The sequence below is a fragment of the Macrotis lagotis genome, chromosome 4, assembly GCF_037893015.1.
Source record: "Macrotis lagotis isolate mMagLag1 chromosome 4, bilby.v1.9.chrom.fasta, whole genome shotgun sequence".
Lineage (NCBI taxonomy): Eukaryota > Metazoa > Chordata > Mammalia > Peramelemorphia > Peramelidae > Macrotis > Macrotis lagotis.
This window is the reverse complement of record NC_133661.1, coordinates 213,098,168-213,123,369: the sequence shown is the minus strand read 5'-3', so window position 1 is coordinate 213,123,369 and position 25,202 is coordinate 213,098,168. Positions and strand designations below refer to the sequence as shown.

Genomic DNA, 25,202 nt, shown 5'->3' with positions numbered 1-25,202 from the left:
CCTCCCAATACTTTCCTTTATCACCCATTGAATCCATCTTTTTTACTGTATTATACCATTATATTCTGCTCCTTCCTATGTCCTGTCTATATATGCTCCTTCTAACAGCTCTTAAAAATGAGAGAGTTCATATGAGTTATCAATCTCTTTTTCCCATGCAGGAATACAAACAGTTCAATATCATTAATTTCCTCATAGTTAATCCTTCTCTTTCACCCCCTCTATGGTTTACCAAAGTCCAGTACTTGGAGATCAAACTTTCTGTTCATCTCTGGTTATTTCAATAAGAATGTCTGAAAGGTCTCGTGTGTCATTGAAAGTCCATCTTTTCCCCTGAAAGAGGATGTAGTTTTGCTTGGTAGTTGATTCTTGGTTCAAACCAAGATCTTTTGCCTGCCAGAATATCATATTCCAATCCCTACAAGACCTTAATGTAGATGCTGCCAGATCCTGTGTAATCCTTACTATAGAGCCTTGGTAGTTGAATTCTTTGTTTCTGGCAGCTTTTAGAATTTTCTCTTTGATTTGGGAGTTTTGGAATTTGGCTATGATATTCCTGGAAGTTTTTATTTTGGGATCTCTTTCACGAGGTGACCAGTGAATTCTCTTGATTTCTATTTTACCCTCTGTTTCTAGGATCTCAGGGCAATTTTGCTGTACTATTCCTTGAAAAATGAAGTCTAGGCTCTTCTCCTGATCATGGCTTTCAGATAGCCCAATAATTTTTAAATTATTTCTTCTGGATCTGTTTCCAAGGTTAGTTGTTTTTCCAATGAGTTATTTCACATTTTCTTCTAATTTTTGGCTTTTTTGGAAGTTTTATTTCTTCCTGATTTCTTGCAAAGTCATCAGCTTCCTTTAGTTCCATTCTGCATTTGGAGTTATTTTCTCTCTCTCTCTCTTTTGTTTTAGGTTTTTGCAAGGCAAATGAGGTTATGTGACTTGCCCAAGGACACACAGCTGGGTAATTAAGTGTCTGAGGTTGGATTTGAACTCAGGGCCAGTGCTCTATCCACTGTGCCACCGAGCCACATCAGAAGGAGTTATTTTCCTTTAAAGAGCTTTTTTATCTCCTTTTCCAGCTGGTCAATTCCACTTTTTAAGGCATTTTTCTCCTCATTTGCCTTTTGTTTTGCTTTTTTCCCATTAGGCCTAAACTGGTTTTCAACATTATTTTCTTCAGTATTTTTTTGTATATCTCTTACCAAGCTGTTGATTTCGTTTACATGATTTTTTTTTTGCATCACTCTCATTTCTCCTCCCAATTTTTCCTTCATCTCCCTTAATTGCTTTTCAAAGTCTTTTTTGAGCTCATCCATAGTCTGAACCCATTTTCTATTTCTCTTGGAGGTTTTGGATATGGAAGCTTTGATTTTATCATCATCTGAGTATGTGTTTTGATCTTCCAGGGGACTAAAGTAACTCTCTATGGTCAGATTCTTCTTTTTTTGTTGTTTACTCATTTCCTCAGCCCAAGACAGCACTTCCAAGGCTTTGGGTCTTTATTTTTTTTTGGGGGGGGGGACACCCCACTGGGACCTTTATTCTTCCAAGGTCTTATGCTCTCTTGATTGTGCTTTGATATGTAGATGACCCCCTGTACTTCCCTTTTCACTGGAGCTATAGGGAACAATTCAGCTTGATTACTTAGTATGGAAGCCCAAACTGCAAGCTGGATCTGAGTGTAGGCAAACCATAGAGACCTACCCCGAGGTAGAGCAAAGAAATCTCTGCAGACTTCCCTTACCATGTCTGGGGGGGCAGGCTGCTTTCTCCAGATTCTCACTGCAAATTCTGCAGCCTGGTGCTCCTCGCTTTCACACTCATTCTGGTGTAGCAGAGTTCTCTCACCATCCTTTCAAGCTGTTGCCAGTGATCTCTGGGCTGGGCTGGGATGAGCTGCGCTGCAGCCAAGGCTTTTTTTCCAACCCTTGGTCCTGATGAAACACACCTTTCCTAGGGAACTTCTAAGTTATCTTGGACTGGGAAAATGGATCACTCAGTCTTTCTGTGGGTTCTGTCCCTCTAAATTTTGGCTAGAGTCATTGTTTGTTGGTTTTTGGAGTTTGGGGGGGAAGGAGGTCCTGGGGAAATGCTGCCTTCATGCTGGCATCTTGGCTCTGTACCTGGTACTTCCAATTTTTTCAGCCTTTTCATTTTGTTTGATGGAATCTTTTAGTCTTGTAGATTCATTGGTTTCTATTTGTTCAATTCAAATTTTGTTGTTTTATTTTCTTCAATTAGCTTCTGTATTTCCTTTCCCAGGTGGTTATTTTTACTTTTAACAGAATTGATTTCTTTGGTCAATTTTTTCCTAATTTTCCTGCATGACCTTCATTTCTTTATTCCATTTTTCTTCTTCCTCTCTTCTTTGGTTTTAAATTCTTTTTTAAGCTCTTTGATGAATTTTTGTATATGAGTCCAATTTATAGATTGTTTTGATATTTCCCCATGAGTGATTTTTCAATGCTTTCTTCTTCAGAAATGGTATTGCTGTCATTTTTGTCTGTAAATAGTTTTCTATAGTGAGTGCTATTTTAACTTTTTTTGTTCATCTTTGCTGTTTTAGCTGTTCCTGGGGTATAGGGAATATAGATCCAAGTTTTTTTTCCTCCTGGGACTGGGGTCTGATCCCTGCCTTGTTGTTGGCCAAGTTGTTACCTTTGCCTTTGCAGAGTTTTTTTTTGTTCCCCCACCCCCTTTTATGTCCAGGTTCTGATTTAACAGTGGTTTATTCCTGACCCAGTCCTGTCTTTTTTACCCTAGGGTTCTCAGGGTTCAGACTTTGTTTGGGGCTGGAGTCCTCCCTGCTGCCTTGCTATCAATTGCCCATGGGTAGGCAGAGTTAATTTAGAAGAAATAACAATTCTATCTAAATTAAATTATTCAGTGACAAACCAATAAAATACCAAAGAAATTATTTTACAGAACAGGAAAAAATACTCATCATAAAATTCATCTGAAGGTACAAAAGATCAAGAATATCAAGAGCTATAATGGGAAAAAAGTGCAAAGGAAGTTGGCCTAGATATACCAGATCTAAAACTATATTATAAAGCAGCAGTCATCAAAACTATCTGGTACTGGTTAAGAAATAGGGAAGTCCATCAATGGAATTGATTTGGTTCAAAAAGAAACAGTTGTAAATAACATAGTAATATACTGTTTGATAAACCCAAAGACATTAGCTTCTGGGATAAGAACTCAATATTTAACAAAAACTGGAAAATAGTATGGCAAAAACTAGACATAGACCAACTTCTCACACCCATTACAGCTAAGTTGCAATGGTACCATATTTAGACATAAAGAATGATACCATAGCCCAATTAGGAGAACAAGTATATCTGTCAGACCTATGGAGAGGGGAGGAGATTATGAGCAAAAAATATTAGAAAACATTATAAATTACAAAATGGACAATTTTAACTACTTTAAATTAAAAAAACTGCTGCACAAATAAAAGCAATGCAACAAGAATTAAAAGAAAAGCAGGAAGCTGGTAAGCAATTTTCACAGCTAGAGTTCTGATAAAGGAATCATTTCTAAAACATAGATAGGAATACATATATATATATATATACACACACACACACACATATATATATATATATATATAAAATTGAGTCAAAATTTAAGAAGACAATCCATTCTACAACTGTTAAATGACAAATGATATGACAGTTTTCATATGAAGACATTAAAGTGATCTATACATTTTTTGCCAAAATCATTACTGATTAGAAAAATGCAGATTAAAGCAACTCTACAGTACCTACCTCACACCTATCAGATTACTTAAAATGACAAAAAAGAATTTAATGTGGGAGAGAATGTGGGAAAATTGGAAAAGTAATGCACTGTTGGTGGAGTCATAAACTGATCCATCTCTTTTGTAGAATAATTTGGAAGTAGCCTAAAGGGCAATAAAAATATGCATACTCTTTGATCCAGCAATTTAGATCTATATCCCAAAGGGATCATTAAAAAGGGGGAAAAGACCCACATGTAGAAAAATCTTCATAGCAAGCTCTTTTTGAAATGGCAAAGAACTGGAAATTGAGGGGATGTTCATCAACTGGGGAACAATTGAACAAATTATAGTAAATGAATGTGGAGGAGTACTAGGGTTCTATAAGAAATGAGTGGCCAGATTTCAGAAAAGTCTAGAGAGACTTGCACAAACTGATGCTGACTAAAGTTATCAGAACTACGAGAACATTGTACACATTAACAGGAACAATGTGAGATGATCACTATGAAGGATGCAAATCTTCTCAATAGTTCAATGATGAAGGACAATTCTTAAAAAACCTGTTATGGAAAAATGCAATCCATATCCAGAGAGGACAAAAAAAGATAGCATCTGAATACAGAGCAAAGCATATGCCTCTTTTTTCTTTCTTTTTCATGTTTTCCATTTAGTTCTAATTCTTCATTTACAACATGACTAATATGGAAATATGTTAAACTCAATTGTACATGTATAATCTATATCAGATTGCTATCTGCCATGGGGAGAGTGAAGAGAAGAGAGGGTGGTAGAAAAATGTGGAACTCAAAAGATTGTAAGAGGATGAATAATGAAAACATCTTTGCATTTAATTGGGGACAAATGAATAAATCACAAAAAAAATTAAATACAGTAAATACCATACTGTGTTGGCCAAATAAATGAAATTACATTCACTTAGAACCCAACTATGAAGTGAAAACCAAGAGGTAAAAGGGAGGGCACCTCCCCCTTTCCCACCTCCCCTTTCCACAGATACATAGAGGAATAACATACACAACCTACTAGTAGAAAAAAAAGGTTGGCAAAAAAAGATTTTTTCTTTAAGAGAATTTCAAAGCATTTAGACCAAGCTTTTGTTTTACAATTAATTATGTGTAGAATTTAGCTTAGTTGAATTAACCAGGTTGGTTAATAGGTTTTTCAGAACAAGCTCCACTTCTTCCTAGAGTGAGTAGGCTACTATAATACACTGAGAACATAGGCCAAGAAATGAATGAGGATAGCATGAGAAAAGTCAGAAAACTGTATAGGGAGACAGTCCTACCTTTTTCCATATTGCCCAAGTACAACTATGCAATATCATAGGATGATTAAGCAATTCATTACATAAATGTGTTTTTAATGATGATCCTGAGTCATCACTTTAAAGAAGTTACATGTGTTATTACACACACCCCATTTAATAACACAAGGGAATATATATATATATATATATATATATATATATATATATATATATATATCACTAATCGAAAACTTGTGCCTTACAGTGATGCCAAATAAGGAAAGTAATATGGTATAAAAACACTGGATTGGATATTCACATTTAGATATGAGGCACAATTTTTTCCCTTAAGTGAAATCTATGATACAACTGTTGAAAAGTTAATTTATACTATATTACTCTTATTTAGAAATTGGTAATATTCTTGAGGTCTGAAGGATTTCTGTACTTTAATGACAGCAATAATTCTCAGACTGAATCTACACACAACATATAACTACAAATAATACACCAGGTTGATTATTCAATGACTGTCAGTCAAAATAAAATCAATTTTTAAAAATAATCTAAATGTATTTTTAAATTAGCAGATTTTATATATATAATTCTACAAAAATGCATTATTATTGGGATCATATTCATATCTATGGAGCTCTAGCATTAAGATGCAGATGGATGTTGAAAGAGAAAGTCTAGTTAGGATGTAGAGGGAGATGGGGGGGGGACATATACGTTTTTCTAGATTACAACATATGAAAATGCAATGTTGGAGAGAACCCAGTGCTGAATTTATATCTACTTTTAGCAGAATAATTGGTAATCTAGTATTAGTGGACAAAATCTAAGAATACCTGGGGTCAAATATAATAGCTATGAGAATGTGGATAAATCACATTCTCTCTGAGTTTTGGCAGATCCTAAAATTTACCTACAAAATTTAAAAAAAAAATTCTACCTGCAGTTGGCATAATCACATAACCCTGATAGAACCAGCAAAATATTCCCAAAGATGTAAAATAGGATTTTAGATTCCTGTAGATAACAATTTTCCCCTTAAACAGACTTCATTTGTATAGGAACATCAGATCTATGTAAAAATGCATGGGAAGGGGGCAAGTATGAAATCCTGTAAGGGGTTCATTCATGCTGTGACACCAGACAATCATAGGTTCATATAAAGGTATGGATACCATGAAACCAATACCAAGATGAAAAATTACTGAAAAATCTGTAAATACTAAGGCAAATATAACACACATACATACCTCCTCCCTGTGAAGAATAGTTATTTGTTGTCTTCTCCATGGGCATTTCGATTGTACCATTTGTTGGTGATAGCTGTCAGAGACACAGATTTTAGTATATCACTGGTGCTGCTAACCTGAGTTGTTCCAGTCTAGACTTCCAAGTGATTTGAATGGTTTGAGAGTTCCCAAAGCAGATCTGAACTCTCAAAGAGGGTACAGGACTATCTTTCCCCTTAGTTGAATTGTATGAACTTTTGAGACTAAAAGCAATGCTCAAATGAAACTCCCTTAGGTCACTGAGTCAAAAGGAAGTCATTCAGGACATTGCAGTATCATGAAGTGTATCCTAAATGTTTCTTCTTGGTTCAGAGGCAAGGAAGGGTATAACTGCCAGAACCCTCTGATTTAGTAATCCAACATATAAACTGTTGGTCCTAAGCAGGAAATTCTACTTGTGAATCAGACTACCAAAAGAAACCAAGAATTTTTCTTCTCCCTTATAATTCTTTTATTTTTCTAGTATACCATTATATAAAATGAAACAATGATATTTCTGCATTTGTAGCCCATCTTCATCCCCTTACCAAAATTATGGTGCTCTTAGAAAAGAAAACAAGTGGGGTTGTTTTGTTTGTTTACAGTCTTACTTGTATTTATTCATATTAATGGTATTTCTTTTATTTCCATTTAATGGGTTAGAATCAAGTACACTTCATGGCTCTAGCTGTTGGCATTAGGAAAATGGAATTTCATTGTTCTAATTGCTGCTTCTAATGATCATTAGGTTTCAGGGATAAAAATCTCATTTCCCGAAAGTCAACTCCCAGTGGAGCTGGTGTATTTTAACTTCTTTTGTCCTGATAAGGAGGTAGAGTATCTGATTTTAAAGATTAGAATGAAAACAATTTCTCTGATTCTCTTTGATGTTCCCAAAGATAGGAAAGCATTTCTTCTGTCCTTGTTAAATGCTATTCAGTTCTTGGGAAAGAATGCTACCGCTTGTGGGAGAGATTGCCAAAGATCATAATATAACCACTTGCCATCCAGTCAATAATTTTTAATAAATTGGCTGTTCAGTTCAGCACCAAGTTGCCAGAAGTCCTTATCATTACTGACACCAAATAGAACACTTTGGCTATGTCTATGCAGTACTTTATAGCTATTCTTCATCCTTCACTGACTCTACAAAAGCCTGTGATATGCTAGAAAATTTGCTTTATTAAACATCACATTTTTTAAATGCAGTGTAGCCAAATCTGTCCATATTATGATATAATTTACTATTGTACCTTTTAGTGACTAATGAGGAGTACTGTATGATCTCTCTAAGGCTACATTCTGTATGTAGATGCAAGTATATATAGATGCATCAATATGTATATGAGATTGGGGTAGGAATGAGGGTATAACTAACAGATACAAGGAACTGTTTATTTTCTTTTGAAATGACATCTAAGTTTCAAAAAAGCTAGTTGACATAAAGTTCACACCATTAGAAAAGTGTCAACATAAAAATTAATAGTAAAATGAGAGGAAATTTTGTAAATCTGACTAGGGGAATAATTGTTAACCCAACAAGGGATAGAAATAAGTATGAAAGGTAATTAAAAATATACAATAGATAATTTCAACTACATAAAATTAAAGTTTAAAAACACACAGAATCTCCTAGGATAATTAAACCTTTGTGAATTGGGAATTAATCTTTGTATCACATGCCTCTGTTAAAAGTCTATTCAAGGGGCAGCTAGGTGGTGCAGTGAATAAAGCACCGACCTTGGAATCAAGGAGTACCTGGGTTCAAATCCAACCTCAGACACTTAATAATTACCTAGCTGTGTGGCCTTGGGCAAGCCACTTAACCCCATTTGCCTTGCAAAATAACCTAAAAAAAGTCTATTCAAGAGAATAGAAAATTAATACAAATAACTAAGGTCAAAGGTCCAATAGATGAGGATCAACAGATAAGATCCAACAGCTCTCCAAAGAATTTCAAACTACCATCAACCATAAAGAAGATTCCAAATTAAATAAAAAACAATCATGAGGATTTATCTCACAAGCTGAAAACTTACAACGATGAAAAAAAAGACAGAAATAGTAAAAATTGGAGGGGTTGCAACGAGACAAGTAAACTAATAAACTATTGATAGAGTTGTGAATTCAATCAACTATCCTAAATTTGGAATGATGCAACATAAGTCATAAAAATATTTATATGCTTTAACCTAAAAAAAAAATCACATTGTAGACATATGCCCAAAGATCTGACAGAAAAAAGGTCCTATGTGTACCAAAATTTCAAAGCAGCATATTTCTAAAACTGGAAACATGGTGAGTACACCAATGACTGAGGAAGGCTAAAAGAGATTTGACTATGGTACATTTTAAGAAATAATATGATTAGAAAATGGGATTAGACCCATAATTTCAATGAATGCTAAATATAGGAACTTCTTCCAATTCAGGTAGGAAACCTCTATGTAACTTTTGGTAACTTAAAATGCTGAAAATTTAAATGACTTGCACAGAGATAGAATTGTTTTAGAGGCAGGATTTTAATCTAGTGTCTCCTGACTCTTTCAGATTCTGTCTCTATCCTTTATTCCTATATGTCTCTTAGGAAATGTAGCACTTTCTTTTCTTTGGAATGATTTGGGATGGGAGTGCAACTGGGGAGGGAAGAGGGAAACTATGTTCATGGAATAACCTGTTTTACTTGATTGTTTTTTACTATTAATAAGGAAAGGTGTATTGATGCAGTGTGTGTGTGTGTGTGTGTGTGTGTGTGTGTGTGTGTGTGTTTCTGTGCATGAGGGAGGTAAATGGGGACTGTGGAAAGGTATGATGTATATCCAGAAATGAGTGAGAAAGGGAAGGGAAGAGAATAACAATTATTTCCCAGGGTGGTTGTAAGAAAAAAAATGAGTAGAATTTATAAAGCACTTTGTGAAATACATAAATGCTATTTATTATTATTAAATGTCTCATTAATTCATTTACATCTAGTAGGTGACCTCACTTAATCCTTGCTACAATCCTATTAGATGGAAAAAAAACATTAATTATTCTCTCCTGGTTCAGATGAAGAAAATGAAATTCAAAGAGTTTAAGTGACTTGCCCAAAGTCATACCACTAGAAAATAAGAGAGCTGGGATTTCAACTCAGGTCTTGTAAACTTAAATCCATCTTCTTTTCTATAGATCATAGTTGTTGTGTGTCCTTCTTTCTCCAAGACCACCATGACATCAGGAAGGTGATGCTATGACATACACAGGAATTGGATTTGAGAGACAGGGTGCTGTGCTAAGTCACCAGCCTCATTTTCTCCTCCAGAGCCATCTGGGTCCAGTGGCCACTTATGAATCAGGATGATTGAGTTGACCCTGAATGCAAGGAAATCAGGGTTAAATGACTTGCTCAAGGTCACACAGCTAGTAAGAGTCAGGTGCCTGAGGCCAGATTGGAACTCAGATCCTCCTGACTCCAGGATCAGTGCACTATCCACTGTACCACCTAGATGCCCTCTAAAATCCTAATTATCTTATAACTGCTTTACATGCCCAGCTCTAGAACACACAAAATATTTGATTAAGTCCTACTGATTCTGATTATTGCAATGATAGTAAAGTTTAAAAAGTAATAAGAATTTATTTGCAAGGAATATATTACTTTCCACAGAGATTGCCAAGGGAAGAAAGAACTTAAAAGTACATATTTTAAAAGCTGTTTTGAGCCTTCAGTCTGTATCTCTACGAGAAATCTTTCCTAGAGTAATTCTTGCTAAGCACTCCAGTGTTTAATTCAGGGATCATTTTCTTGACTTATGTTCTAATAACCAAACAGAGGCTAAAAAAATATTACTTCCAAGTGTCTCATTTAAAGACTAAGATTACCCTCAATTGCATAAATCAGAAAATATGAACAAATATTTTTTTAATTGTTATTTTATTTTATTTTCCCAGTTATTATGTTATGGAAGTTTTTCAACATCCATCCACTTGTATATTTATAAGATACATACTTTTCTACCATCCTCCATTCCCTTTCCCCTTCCCCTCAATGTCGAGCTGTCTGGCAAAAGTTGTACATGTACATTTGTGTTTAACATATTTACATATTTGTCATTTTGTGTATAAGGAATTAAGACTAAGGGAAAAGAAATAAAACCAAGGAATAGGAAGGAAAAACTAAGAGAAGTTTTTAAAAACTGAACAAAGTATTCATTCAGATTCTGTGTTTTTGTGTTTTATTTTTTCCCTCTGGGTGTGGATGGCACGGTCCATAACAAGTCTCCCAAGGTTGTCTTAGCTCTCTGAACTGCTGAGAGGAGCTACCTCCATCACAGATATCCAGTTCACAATATTGTTGTTCATGTGTACAGTGTTCCTTTGATTCTGCTATCTTTGCTCCGCAGCAGTTCTTGCAATTCTTTCCATGCTTCTCTGGAGTCTGCTCATTCATGTTTTCTTATGGAATAATAGTTTGCCCATACCATTCATATACCATAATTTGTTCATTCATTCCCCAATTGATAGGCATCCTCTCAATTTCCAATTCTTTGCCACCTATTTTTGAACATGTGAAACTTTTCCCAATTTTTATGAGTTCTTTTAGATATAGGGCTAGTATTGTTATCAATATAGTCAATGGTCAGTTTTATTGATCTATGGCTATGGTTTTAAGATTGCTTTCCAGAATGGTTGGATTAGTTACAAGTCAACCAACATGAATAAAAATTTTTCAAAAAAATTTCCAATGCTAAACAATGAAACAATTTGACAACATGATTCAAATATCATAGTAAGACAAATTTGAAAATTTAATACAATTGCCTGAAACTTGACCAGGATAAACAAAAAATGGAATCCCAGAAAATGGAAATTGAAACATTAGTAAATGAGAAGACTCTGCCAGGAACAGATTATTGAAGTTTATATTATTTTGAAGATTTTTGCCTAACTTTTTCTTTGGTAGGCAGTACTGTTTAATCTGTAGTAAAAAGAACATAGACTAAGGATATTACAAATTTAGAAATATAACTGTCAAGTAAAAAATACAGACATCAATGAAACTTTTTTAAAAATTATGTCATATTGACAATTTTGGAGATTGGAGATATTTATTCAATGTATTTCTTTTACCTGACATTACAGGTACATTACCAGATATATGTACCAGCCAAGAAAGCTTTCATTTTCTTTGATTTGAATTTTGATCCCAAATAAATTCACTGATTTTTGATTATCTTTAAAATTTCTCAAACATAACTGAAATTAAAACAAATTTATCAGATTTAATTTGTGGATAACTTACTTTCTAGGGTATCACTCCAATGAAGCTAGAACCCTCAAGGTCCTTTTCAATTATTTTTTTCCTTGACAAAGAAGTCTATCATCAAAATACTTCAGTGGCCTGCATTTATGGAAAAAAGTCTGTTCCCCTTTGCCTCTTAAAATAAAAGCATTCTTTATTTATAGAAATCAGGATTTCCTTTCCCTACAGAGGTTACATCTCAGGAAAATTAGAACAGTCAAATGTTTACAGTGACTTTGGCAGAGTCCTCACTCCAAAGTATTACTGCTTCCCTATATAGTCACTGTTGACCTCCAAAGGTCTAGTTCTCATCCCACGTGACTGTGAGAATTTTCATGTCACATTAGATAAGTATCTTACTCTATCACCTATCTTGGAAACTTTAATTAAACAATTGAGACATGCTAACTATTGCTTATCCAAAGAAAAAAAGTGATACAATAACTTTTTTTCCAAATGCAATGGGTGTGAACAGGCTACAACTCATGAGAAATGAGGAATTTCACCAGAGAAGTGGTGTAAAAGATATCAATATATGACTGGAAAAAAAAAAAAGCTCATCACATAGCAATGGAAGGACAATCTGATTGTTCTTCTGGAATCACACAATAGCAAGAGAACAAAGGAAGTTGGCCAAAGCACTGTGTTTTGGCACACACCCTACCCCATGCTGGGTAAGAATTGTACATGATGACTGAGCAGGGGATAGGTTTGGATCCAAGAAACTAAATGCTTCAGTAGATAGAGCACTAGATGTGGAATCAGAAAGACAGATCAAATCTAGCCTCAAGTATTTACTTGCTGTATGACTCTGGGCAAGTCACTTAACCCTGTTTGCCTCAGTTTCCTCAACTGTAAAATTGAGATTATTCTAGCACCTACCCCCCAGACTCCTAAGAGGAAAAATGAGAAGATATATGTAAAGCACTTAGAATTAAATACTTGTTTCTTCCCTTCCTTTCTTCCATCTGCCTTCTCTGCCTAGTTGGAGTGAATACCAACTTCAGGGAGATCATAAAACAAATGCCAAACGATAGTAGTGGTTTAATACAATTTTAAAATTAGAAAGGACCCTAGAGCTCATAATTGCTTTTTCTTGTTCCAGTTTTTACTTTTCACTTAAAAACTCATGCAGCAATTACATACATATTTGTGTGTGTATATCCACATATATTATATAAAATATTTACAACATATAAAAGTGTGTCAAAATATATTTAACCCAGTATATTTAGATAACTATCTTTGAATGTCATTTTCTGCATTTAATTATGAAATGTTTCATTCCATTATTTTGGAAAACTATTAAAAGGGCCTAAATAAATTCAGCAAAGTTAAATGTTGTTAGAAGGAAAGTGGTCAGGATCCTGTGATCAAATGATCACTCATTGCACATCACCAAACAGATGAAATCACAGATGGCTCAGGTCCCAGAGACAATCACTGGGTTTGAGAGTAGCCATTCATTTTCTGTACTTTCATCCTGAGCAATAGAGAGAGAACCAGTCTTTGAAAACAAATAAATCAATGATTTAACTGAGATGAAGAATTCAGAAGACTGGCTACAATGCAAATATGCATTTTTACATTATAAACAATAAATAGCTTACCTTCTTCCAAAACTATTAACTAAAATATTGAGAAAAGATATATTCAACCCTAGGCAGAAACAAGGTTAACAAACATCTACTAAATACTATTTGCAAGGTACAATTCTAAACAGTGAAGTTACATATATTAGCAAAAAGAAAGATAATCCCTTCCCTCAAGTGATTTATATTCTAATGAAGGAAGACAATAACCAAAAAGGAACTGAAAAGGGAGGATTAGGAAGGTACCCTTATGAGGGGCTAGTGTTGAAGTCTGGAAAAACAGATACTTAGCTAGGAAGAAAATAAAGGCTGTCTAGTCTGGGCAGAACACTCCTTATGGTTTATCTAAATGTGACTTGAAATAAACAAATTTAGCAAAGTTGCAGGAAATAAAAATAAATCATCCCATATAAATCATCAGCATTTCTACATATTACCAACAAAGTCCAGCAGTTAGAGATAGAAATAGAAATTCCATTTAAAATAACTACTGACAATATAAAATATCTGGGAATCAACATGCTAAGAAAAACCCAGAAATTATATGAAGATAATTAAAAAACACTTCATACAAATAAATTCAGAACTAACAACTGGAAAAATAGGTAGGCTAAGCTAATATAATAAAAATGAAAATCATACATAAATTAATCTACTTATTCAGTGCCAAACCAAAATCCAAAAAATTACTTTATGGAGCTAGAAAAAGTAATAAAAAAAAATTCATCCAGAATAACAAAAGCTCAAGAATAACACAAGAATTAGTAGAAAAAAATGCAAAGGAAGTGGCCTACCTATAACAGATCAAAAATATGTATATTATAAAGTAGCAATCGTCATAACTACTTGACATTGTCTAAGAAATAGAGTGGTGGATCAGTGCAACAGGTTAGATACAAAAGAAAAAGTAAATGTATCATTTGATATAAAAAAGATTCCAGTTTCTGGGAGAACTCACTATTTGACAGAAACTGCTGGGAAAATGAGAATATTATGGCAGAAATTAGACATAGATCAACATTCTCACACCCTATGCCAAGAAAAGGTGGAAATTGGTATTTAGACATAAAGTCAATACCATAAGTTAATTACAAGAGCATCAAATAGCTGTCAGAATCTATGGAGAGGCAAAACTTTATAATCAAAATAGAACATTATAAAATGCAAAAATGGATAATTTTGATTAAGTTAAATTAAAAAGGTTTTAGACAAACAAAATCAATACAACAAGGATTAGAAGGAAAAGAAGAAAACTGGGGAAACAAGTTTTACAGTCAGTATTTCTGATAAAATCCTCATTTCTAAAATATATAGAGAACTGATTTAAAATTTTATGAATACAAGAAGCCATTCTCCAATTGATAAGTGGTGAAAAGATAAGAAACAGCAGTTTTCAGATGAATAAATTAAAGATATCTATAGTCATGTGAAACAATGTTCTAAATCACTATTAATTAGAGAAATGCAAATTAAAACAATTTTGAGGTATTACCTCATTTCAATCAGACTGGCTAATCTGACAGAAAAGGAAAATGGTGTTGGAAGGGATGTGGGAAATGTGGGACACTAATTTAGTACTGATGGAGTTGTAAACTGATCTAGTCATTCTGGAGAGCAATTTGGAACTATGCTCAAAAGACAATAAAACCCATAAAAGGGAGAGAGAACCTACATGAACAAAATATTTATAACAGTTCAGTTTGTGGTGGCAAAGCATTGGAAATTGAAGTGATGCCTATCAATTGAGAATAGCTGAACAGGATGAGGTCTATGTATCGAATATAAGCAGGTGAATTTCAGAAAAACCTGGAAAGACTTCCATGAACTGATGCTGAGTGAAGTGAGCAGAAATACAAGACTGTTTACAGTAACAGCATCATTGTATAATGATCAATTAGGATGATTTATGTCTTCTCATCAATACAGTGATAAAAGACAATTCCAAAAAGACTTGTGGTGAAAAGTGCCATCCATATCCAATGAAAAAACTATGAAGACTTAATGCAGATTAAAGCATACTATTTTTACTTTTTTATTTTGTTTTTTCTTTATTGTGGTTCCCCCCATTTTTTCTGATTCTTCTTTCACAACATGAATAATACGTAAATATGTTTAACATGATTGTACATATATACTATATCAGATTACCTGAGTGGGGAAAGGAAGGGAGAAAAGGGTTTTTTTTTTTAGGTTTTTTTGTAAGGCAAACAGGGTTAAGTGGCTTGCCCAAGGCCACACAGCTAGGCAATTATTAAGTGTCTGAGACCGGATTTAATCCCAGGTATTACTGACTCCAGGGCCAGTGCTTTATCCACTACACCACCTAGCTACCCCCGAGAAAAGTTTTAAAATCGAAATCTTACAAAAATGAAGGATGAAAGTTATTACATGTAATGGGAAAAAATAAAATACTATTAACTGAAAAAATTTAAACTAAATGATCATTTAAAGTTCAGAAATTAGGAAAGACTATAAAAAATATTTATATAAATGTTTTATTTCAAACTCAACCAAATGGAAGCAATAATCAATTACTTCATTGCCAGGGATCTGAGAAACTTTCAAATATCTCTTAGTAACTAGGATAATGGGTTTGGGGAAAATATTTATTAATACATTATGGGTATTCTAGCAAACCAAGAATTATTAAAGGCATTAGTAAAGTAAGCTCAGAGGAGGGGTTGAATTAACAATTCAGGATCCGTGAATTTAACACTCATAAGAAAAAAAAATGGTAGCACAGTGGATGGAGCAATGAATATTTTCTTGTATTCAAATGTGGCTGGGCAAGTAATTTAAACTTGCTTCCATTTCCTCATTTGTAAAATAAACTGGAGAAGAAAATAGAAGACCACTTTAGTATCTGTCAAGAAAACCCCAAATGGGGTCAGAAAGAGCTGGCCATAACTGAAAAATGGCTGAAGAAGAAAACATTTTCTTATCTTTAACATGGGAACATGTACAATATGCTTTTCTTTTTTGTTTTATGATTTTTATATTTTAATAGGCTTTGTTTCTAATGCAATCACTACTCATTTCCATGGAATATATAGATAAAAACTGGCTTAAAGTTGTGACATTGATGAGATACCTTTATCAAAGAGTTAAAAAATAATTTTGTTGAATTTTAAATTTTTGTAGCTACTAAATTTCTCAATATATACCTCCTTTCTTAGAGAGAACCAAACCTTATAGTTACAAAAAGCAAAACCAATCAATTTGTCAAAAAAAAAGTATGATGTTATAAACAATAATTCACATCCCAAATCTCCCAAAACCTTCAAAAAGGAGGGAAGAGGAAAGATGGTAATACTTTTGCTTTGGAGCTTCATCACTGTAATTTCCCATCATTCACATTCAATTGTTCAGTTGCTATTTTTATTTTTATCTTATACTAATCTTAGATATTGTTTTTGTGGTTCTGCTTCCTTCAGATTGAATCAGTTTATGCAAGTCTCCAGAATGCTTATTGAATATTCTTACAGAAAATTATTTACTGCCTTTATATTTATTATTTTTATAATATATCTTACATAGACATAATTCTGTTAATTTGATGTTGTTCAGCCTTTCCAAAATTGATGGATATGTGATATCATTTTTAGAAACATTCAATACAGTTCCCATACAAAACAAATCAGAATCAGGTATCAAGAACGCAAGTTAGACAAAGCTCTGGAGAAGAGAAGTTTCCTAGGAAAGAAGAGTTCTTCGAGTTCAGCAAATGTTCCCCCAAAGACAAGCCTGGACAGAAACATGAGAAAGTGCTACAATTGTCTTTTTGAAGTTTCTCAGATCCCAAACAAGTGAACTCATATAAGGGCTGCTCAGGTTCAGGAAAAGATCTTTTAACTGATGATAGTGGCCTGGCTTCCTAAAACCCTCTGGGAAGAAATAGACACAATACAAGAAAACAATCTTTTCATATATAACCTTTTCCTGAATTTCTGGTGGTAAATTGTCTGGCATGGGGCTGGAGTGTTAGCTCTATACTTTGGCTCAACTGCTTCATTACTTCAGCCAACTGGGATATGAAACCTTCCTAAGACATAGTTGCTTAGCCTTAATTTCTTTACCTGTAAAATGAGGGAGGTAATAATTGCCCTGTCTCACAGAGGTAGCAAGATATAAAAAAAGAAAAAAAAAAGTGTAATAGAGAAAAAGGTCTGAGAGGGGATGCATGAGTGATTCAGATGGCATCTTTCTACACAAGATGCTGAGGGGATAGCTTTCAGGAGAATCAGGATACACATGGAAGGGAAGAGGTTTGGAAAAATCTTAGAGCACAGATAAACACATGCTGTAATTAGATTCTGCTTTACTAATCAGGTGACTGAGTGGAGCCTATTTTGGTCAGCTACTTAGCTGGAACTATAGACTTTATAAAAGGTCTGATCCAACTTTGGCCCCCTCTTTGTTCTCGTTAAGTCTGGGGAGCTGGGCTATTAGAGAAACAGCTTTTGACACCAAATGGCTCTCAGAGAAAAGAACTTTGGTCCTTGGATTTTTCATTTCCTCTTTTCTATTCTAGAGGCAAGGAGTGAAGTCTCTAAAGATGGGAGAGCAAGTCATAGAAATCTAGGAGTTGGAATCTCATCTAGCCAAATGCAGTATCACCTCTGGGAAGCAAAAAACAAACTTTTGAGAGTGACTTCCTAGACCCAAAGCCTAGAAAGCTGTTATGGAGACATGCTTGGCACAGTGATGCCATCTTTGGAGGTGAACTTAGTGAGATTATGTAGGAACTGAGTTAAGTTTTTAATATACTTCCATAAGCATTGAGATAGTGTCTGAAATTGAATTCAAACTCCCATCCTCCTGACTCCAAGACCAGTGCTCTCTATCTATCCACTGAAAAACCTGAGAAGCAAAACATACTAAACCTCAAGAGTACCCTGGAAACCTGAAGTGTGATAAAAATCAGTCTGACCCTAAGAGAGTAATGGCCAGAGCATATTTTTATTTTTTCCAATTACATGTAAAGATAGCTTTCAACATTCATTTTTTATTATTTATTTTTTATTGATGTTTTACTTTTACAAATACATGTTATGAAAGTTTTTTTTAACATTTACCCATATGCCAATGTATATTTCTAAATTACAAAATTTCCTTCCATTTCCCCCTTCCCATCCCCCCTCCCCTCAGTGGAGAACAGTCAGGTTAATATTGTACTTGAAAATTTGTATTCAACCATTTTTTGGTATGAGGAATTAGTATTAAGGGAAAGAAATATATGAGAAATTTTTTTTAAATGTGAATCTAGTATTCCCCAGATTTTTGTAAGATTTTGAATTTTCTGCCTCCTTCCCTTTCCATACTTCCCAACCATGATTACTAATCTGATATAGGTTATGCATGTACAATCATATTTAACATATTTCTACAGTAGTCATGGGAACAAAAGGGAAAAGAACCATAAGAAAGAAAAAAAAATACAAAGCAAATTTTACAAAGTGAAAATGTCCTGGTCTGCATTCAGATTCTATTTTTTTTCTCTAGACATGAATGACATTTTCCATCATAAGTCTTTTAGAATTGGCTTTGCAGGGCACATATAAGATTTTTTAAAAATCCTTTCCTTTTATGGGATTTTCAATAGTTCACTTAAATAAACATTCATTAAACACCTACTATGTGACAAGCACTGGGGATGCGATGATGAGAGGCAAAGAACAATCCTTGCCCTCAAGGAACTTAAAATCAAATGGATTTCCTCTATGAAGATTTGTGATGGCAAATTCCATTTTCTATATGTTTTGAATGGTAATAAGATGCTATTTGTCATCTTTCTGTTTGCAGGATATATAAGAAAATCAGATGCATCAAAGCTGAGATAATTTGCAAAACAATTTCATTTTTTTGTTTTTTTAAAACAATTTCATTTTGAAGAAAGTCATTCTATTTCTTGCTTTTCCCATTCTTTCCACTTTCTACTGTCTTGATATTTGCATGAAAATATGATCAGAGAGCCTCTTAATTCAACTTCCTCTTTTGATTTATTTTCTACCTAGAGGCATAACTAGGAACAGTGTGGGAGGCATGGGATAAGATGCAGACTGAAAAAAAAAATCTCTTAGTAAAAGAAAATGACAGTAGAGGAATGGGAAAAAAAATTCAGGAAGAGAACAATGTGCAAAGAGAAATAAGGATGCAGTAGGTTAGAAAAGAAAGAAACCTCGTGGTAGTGATTAATGAGTTGACCTCAGTCAAGAAAAGATGGGCTTAAGTATCATCTCTGATATAACCCCAGCTATGTAATTTTCCTAACTCCTCTCATTTAACTTCTCAGTACTTTCAAGCAACTCTTGAATAGTGAAACAGAAATATTCAAGAAGTGTGAGGCACTGTTTTAGACTTTTTTAAATAAAAAAAAATAAATCAGAGAAAGGAGAAAATAACCTCCAGATTAGATTGAAAACATCTTACTAAAAATGCTACTTTTTTTATAATGAGACAAATTCTAGTTCATGCCATATCAACAAAATAAAGACCTTGAGAAGTTCTTGATCATTTTATCTTTTTTCTTAACCAACTGCATCATTTTCTCAACTTCTAAGAGACCTTCTAAAAGCTTTTACACCCACTATCTATTTAAAGAGGAAATATAAAAGGATGTGATAGGTGTGGAGTGGAAAACATCCCCTACCTTAGAATAAGGATGACTTGGGTGTGTTTTACTCACTGATCTCTAACCCACCATCTTCTGAGAGTCTTTTCCTCTCAGAATTAATTCCTCCTTATTACCTTGGCTTCCCTTCAAACTAGACTGTTTTCCTTGCACTGCTTGAACCACGAGTTGACTCTTGATCTCTATAATGATCTCTGACCTTCCAGACCTTCTATTTGCATGGGATCCTGGTTTCTGAACCTTTATCCACTAGATACCTTGTATGATTGCTCCTGACACTCTCATCCTTTGAAGACAAATTTTTTTTGAAAAAAAGATTCCTTTTTCTCATGGACTATACTTTCTATTTGATCAGTCTAATCTTTCTGCTGCCCTACTCATTATGGATAATAGAAGAACAGAACACTCTGGATTTTTCCCATCACTCCACAAACATCATCTTATTTCCACTGGTAAGTTTCTTGACATAACATGAGCCATTTAATTCAAAGTAGTCTTATGAGGTTAAAAATGGACAATCAAATTATCTGTTTTTAGATTTTTTTGTTTTTTTTTTTCAATTCAGTCCTGGTACTTTTACTACCTTTGGTGATTTTCCAGAGCATATGATTTCATTTCAAAAAACATATGACAAAGAATAAATGTTTAAGTTTCCAAAAGTGACACAGACTGAATTTTAACTCTGACAAACTGTTTTGCTAAACTATGTTTTAACACTGAACATTTAGAAACAAAGATGCTGCTTGTCAAAAGTCTGTTTCATAAGTTCTCTTAATTCTACTTAATGGGATAAATACCTCATGATGGTGGGTATCAGAATGTTTCAAAGTACTTGGTCTGACTTGTGATGGAAAATACTACCACATCCAGAGAAAGAAATATGGAGTCTGAATATAGACCAAAGCATACTTTTTTTCAGTTTTTAAAATTTGTTTCACTTTTTTTCCTTCTCATGTTTTCCTTTTGTTCTGATTCCTTTTTTTCACATGAATAATATAGAAATATGATTATAATAATTATATATGTAAAATCTTTACCAAATTACTCACTGCCAAGGGGAGAGATGAGAAAGAGGGAGAAAAATATGGACTTCAAAATCTTGTAAAAAATAAATGTTGACAACTATCTTTACATGTTAATTGGAAAAAATAAAGCGAAAATTTATAGTAAAAAATAGTTGGAATTGGAACTCAAGATTTTTTTCAAGAAATATACAGTTATTCCTTAACAAATGTGACTTCAATGAGAACTAGCATCATTTCAAATGTAAGGACTGCTTTTATTTTCAGGTATTTTGATGTGCTCTTTAGGAATAAAAAATTGAGGGCTTTTGAAATGTCCGTTACATACCTCTTTTTAAGCTGAAGGCCAAGGTTAAGCTTTTAGAGATCTTTTCTAGCTGTGATACAAAATCAAGATGATCAGCATGATTGAGCTAGAAATCAGAATAAGATCTTCTAGATTTTAAATCTATATATTTTTTTACCACTATTCCTCATATCTCAACTAGGAGACTAAAAACAGGAATCTTTATGCTTGGGGAAAATGGACTTAAATGGAGAAGACCCAGAAAACAATTTGTCCTTAGGTGCTGTGACACTAGAAGAGGGGTGACTGTTCCCCCAAAGAATGTGGTCCATGATACTACAGCATGGCCAACAGTCTCTGATCCTCTGATCCTTGAGAGAACAGGGAGTGAGGAACAGGTGAGTAAGGTGGAAGCTACAGAAGAACTTTGAAAAGAAATGTACAACTCCTTATCATAGTAATATTCTGAACAAAGCCCTTATTAATCCTTCTTAATATATCTATGATCCAAATGTCCAAATAAATGTGTTTTCAGTTATTTTCTACTTGTAAAAACATTATATTATATATAAAATATATACATTTATATTTAAATACATATATAACACATGCATGCAGATATGTGTGTGTATAACACTTTATATTCATGCTCATATATTTGTGTTGTTCATCCTTAATTTTCAAAGAGGACCAATGATAACCCAGGTGATATTTTGTCTTGCATGTGAATTGGATCAAAGTATAGGAGAAAGACAAAAGCAAGGAGAACTGGCAATGGCCCAGGATGCAGTGAATGACCTTGGCATTCTTTGAGTTCTAAGTACTTCACAGCCCCTGCTTCAGTTGCTTTCACAGCCTCTGAAACAAGTTATTCTCAGCCACTCATTTCACTGGGGGAAGTTTTTATGTGCTTAGGGTACACATCCTCTTAACTTAGGGATGAGTTTGAAATCTGTTGGTTATTCTTATCCTTGGTTGGCCCATCTGCCAAGATGGTTTTACTAGAGTTTGAATGTTGCACAGGCTTTAGCTTCTTGTAGTCATAGGAAAATAGCATAAGGAGTTCATTACAGAAAAAAAAAGGTTAAAAACCTATCCTTGGTCTACAGAAAATGAAGCAGGTGCAAAAAGTTAGAAGGTACAGTTTCATTTTTATGAAGCACCAATCTTTGGATTGACCCTGCCTTTCAATTAAATGAAAGCTCTGTGAAATTACAAAAATGATGAAAAGATTAGGGCAAATCTCCCAAATTCATCCTCTCATCTAACCATTTTTATCTCTGGGTTTCACATTCAACTTTGCTATATGGTGAACTGTTTAATTTTAATGATAAAGAAGGTATTTTACTTGGTCTCATTATGTGTTTCTTCTCATCTCTTCTTTCAAAAACAAATAAAAACCATACGCCAATTTCCAGCAGTTTTTATGATCAAGTCTTCCTCCATTCCTAAGTTAGCTGAAGGGAAAAATTTATGCTAAATTCCTTTTATTATGTTTCAGAAACAATTTAAGAAAATAATATAGGGGACAGCTAGGTGGCATAGTGGATAGAACACTGATCCTGGAGTCAGGAATACCCGAGTTCAAATACAGCCTCAGACACTTAATAATTACCTAGCTGTGTGGCCTTGGGCAAGCCACTTAACCCCATTTGCCTTGCAAAAAAACCTACAAAAAAGAAAAGAAAAGAATATAAAAATGGTTTCAATGTATTAACCTACATTTTACCTATGAATGTAGGTAAGTAATTTATCTACAACTAGGTTGGACAAGTTGATTTCTTAAACCATTTTTTAAGATAACATATGTACATAGGTGTCCCTGTGTGTGTGTATATGTGTGTGTATAAATATGTATATATATATATATATATATTATATATATGATAACTTTTTCTGTTAGTGGAATGGGTTTTTTTGAACTTGCTAAGCTTAATTTCAGAACTGAGCAGAAGGAAAAAAAACCTTCATGCTCTTTCGCTTCCTTCACTGTAAAACAAACAAATTCATTCAGGGTGGAAATTATTTCCCAAGAATCAGGAAATTGGAAAACCTGTCTCCTTTAATGGCTTGTCATTGGGCAGGCCTAGAAACCTGTTGAGATGACCCCTGTTGTCTGATCTCACAGACCAGAAAATAAACCGGGTCTAATTGACAGAAAATGGGAGAATTGTGAAATCCATGAGGTTTAGATGGAGTGGTTATGGGACACAGAGCATAGACTCCTGGGGCTGGAGTCAGGAAGTCCTAAGTTTGGTTGCCACCTCTGACACTAGATTTGTGACCTTGGGCAAGTCACTTAACTTCTGTTTTTGCCTCTACTGTAAAATGTGAACAAAAATAGCACTTGCTTCACAGGATTGTAAAGATAAAATAACATATTTGTAAAGTTCCTGGTACATAGTAGGTAATAGATGTCAGTTATTACTGTTTTATATGTCATTCCTGTCTTCTACTCTGTAATTAATAACAAGAGCCTTCCTCCTATTAATTGAACTATATTGGATCACTGGATTCTCAGCATTTTTCACTTAACCCCCATTTGTAGAATTCCATCTCTCCTTATCTCCACCTTCTTCCTTCCCTGGATGCCCTCAAGTCCAAGCAAAAATTCCACTTTCTCTGAGGGACTTCCCAAGTCTTTTAATATTAGTGCCTTCTCACTATTTAATCTCAAAATTTATCCTGTATATATTTTGTTTGTACGTAGTTGCTTACATATTGTTTCTCCCATTTTAAGTTCCTTGTGAACCCAGGGTTGTCCTCTTACCTTTTTTGTATCCCCACAGTGTGTGCCATGTAGAAGATCCTTAATAAGAGTTTGCTAACTAATTTGGTGCTTAGTTTCTTCCTTTCCAATTTTTTTTGTCCATGGGAAAATGGTAAAGATCTGATACTATTAGAATAAAACTCATTTGAATTTCTGGTTATTTTTAAGAACTTTAGTTGGAATTATGATGATTATATTTCATGAAAATAATGTCAAGTAAAATAGAATAAGGAAAGAAAGGACTTATATAGTTTCCTAACTGCCTTTCTAGTTGGAAATAAGCAGCTAATAGTACAGTGGATAGAATGCTGGACCTGGAGTTAAAGGTACTGAGCTCAAATCCAGCCTCAGGAGAACTGATCTAAGGATTTTGGAAGGCAATTTAAAATTACACCTAAAGGGCTATAAAACTCTGCATATTCTTTGATCTAGAAATACCACCACTAGGTCTGTATCCCAGAGAGATTTACAAAAGGAACAAAGATCTATATGTTCAAAAATATTTATAGCAGATTTTTTGCGGTTGCAAACAATTGAAAATTGAAAAGATGTCTATCAATTGGGAATGGCTGAACAAGGAGTTGTATGTGATTGTGATGAAATAATACTATGATATTAGAAATGACAAGCAGAATGTTTTCAGAAAAGCTTGGAAAGATTTACATGAACTGATGCAAAGTGAAATGAACAGAATTTGGAAAATATTGTACACATTATCAGCAATACTTCTATGATGATCAACTGTGAATGATTTAGATATTCTCTGCAATCAATCCAAAACAATTTTGAAGTACTTATGATGTAAAATACTGAATATTAAAACATACATTTTGAACTTTATTATTAACTTTTTGGGTTAGCATTTTATTTTGCAGCATAGATAATATGGAAAGGTTTTACATGACTGCACATGTTTAATCTATATCAAATTGCTGGCTACTCAAAAAAAGGGGAAAGGGAAAGAGAGAATTCAAAACTCAACTCAAAATTCAATTAAGGGGCGGCTAAGTGGTGGAGTGAATAGAGCACCGGCTCTGGAGTCAGGAGTACCTGAGTTCAAATCTGGCTTCAGACACTTAATAATTACCTAGCTGTGTGGCCTTGGGCAAGCCACTTAACCCCATTGCCTTGCCAAAAAAAAAACCCTAAAAAAATTCAATTAAAAAATATTAAATTTTTGTTTATATGTAATTGGGGGAAAATAAAATAAAAATTAAATGTAAAAAAAATCTAGTTTCAGATGCTACTAGTTGTGTGACCCTGGGCAAGTCATATAACCTGTTTTAGGCTCAGTTTCTTCAATTACAAAGTGGGAG

General features: G+C 34.0%; 1 protein-coding gene across 5 annotated transcripts in view; it reads right to left on the bottom strand.

Moving 5' to 3' along the window:
- Positions 1-25,202, bottom strand: part of PRKD1 (protein kinase D1) — a 504,884-nt gene that overhangs the window by 206,954 nt on the left and 272,728 nt on the right. For 2 of the 5 annotated variants that reach the window (XM_074235399.1, XM_074235397.1), the window contains exon 2: positions 6,287-6,359. The exons of the other annotated variants lie outside the window; for them this stretch is intronic. Coding sequence is in view for 1 of the 2 variants with exons in the window: in XM_074235397.1 (XP_074091498.1) it covers positions 6,287-6,359 (73 nt within the window). In the remaining variant the exon portion in view is untranslated. The remainder of the gene's footprint in view (positions 1-6,286; positions 6,360-25,202) is intronic. 5 annotated transcript variants of the gene reach the window in all.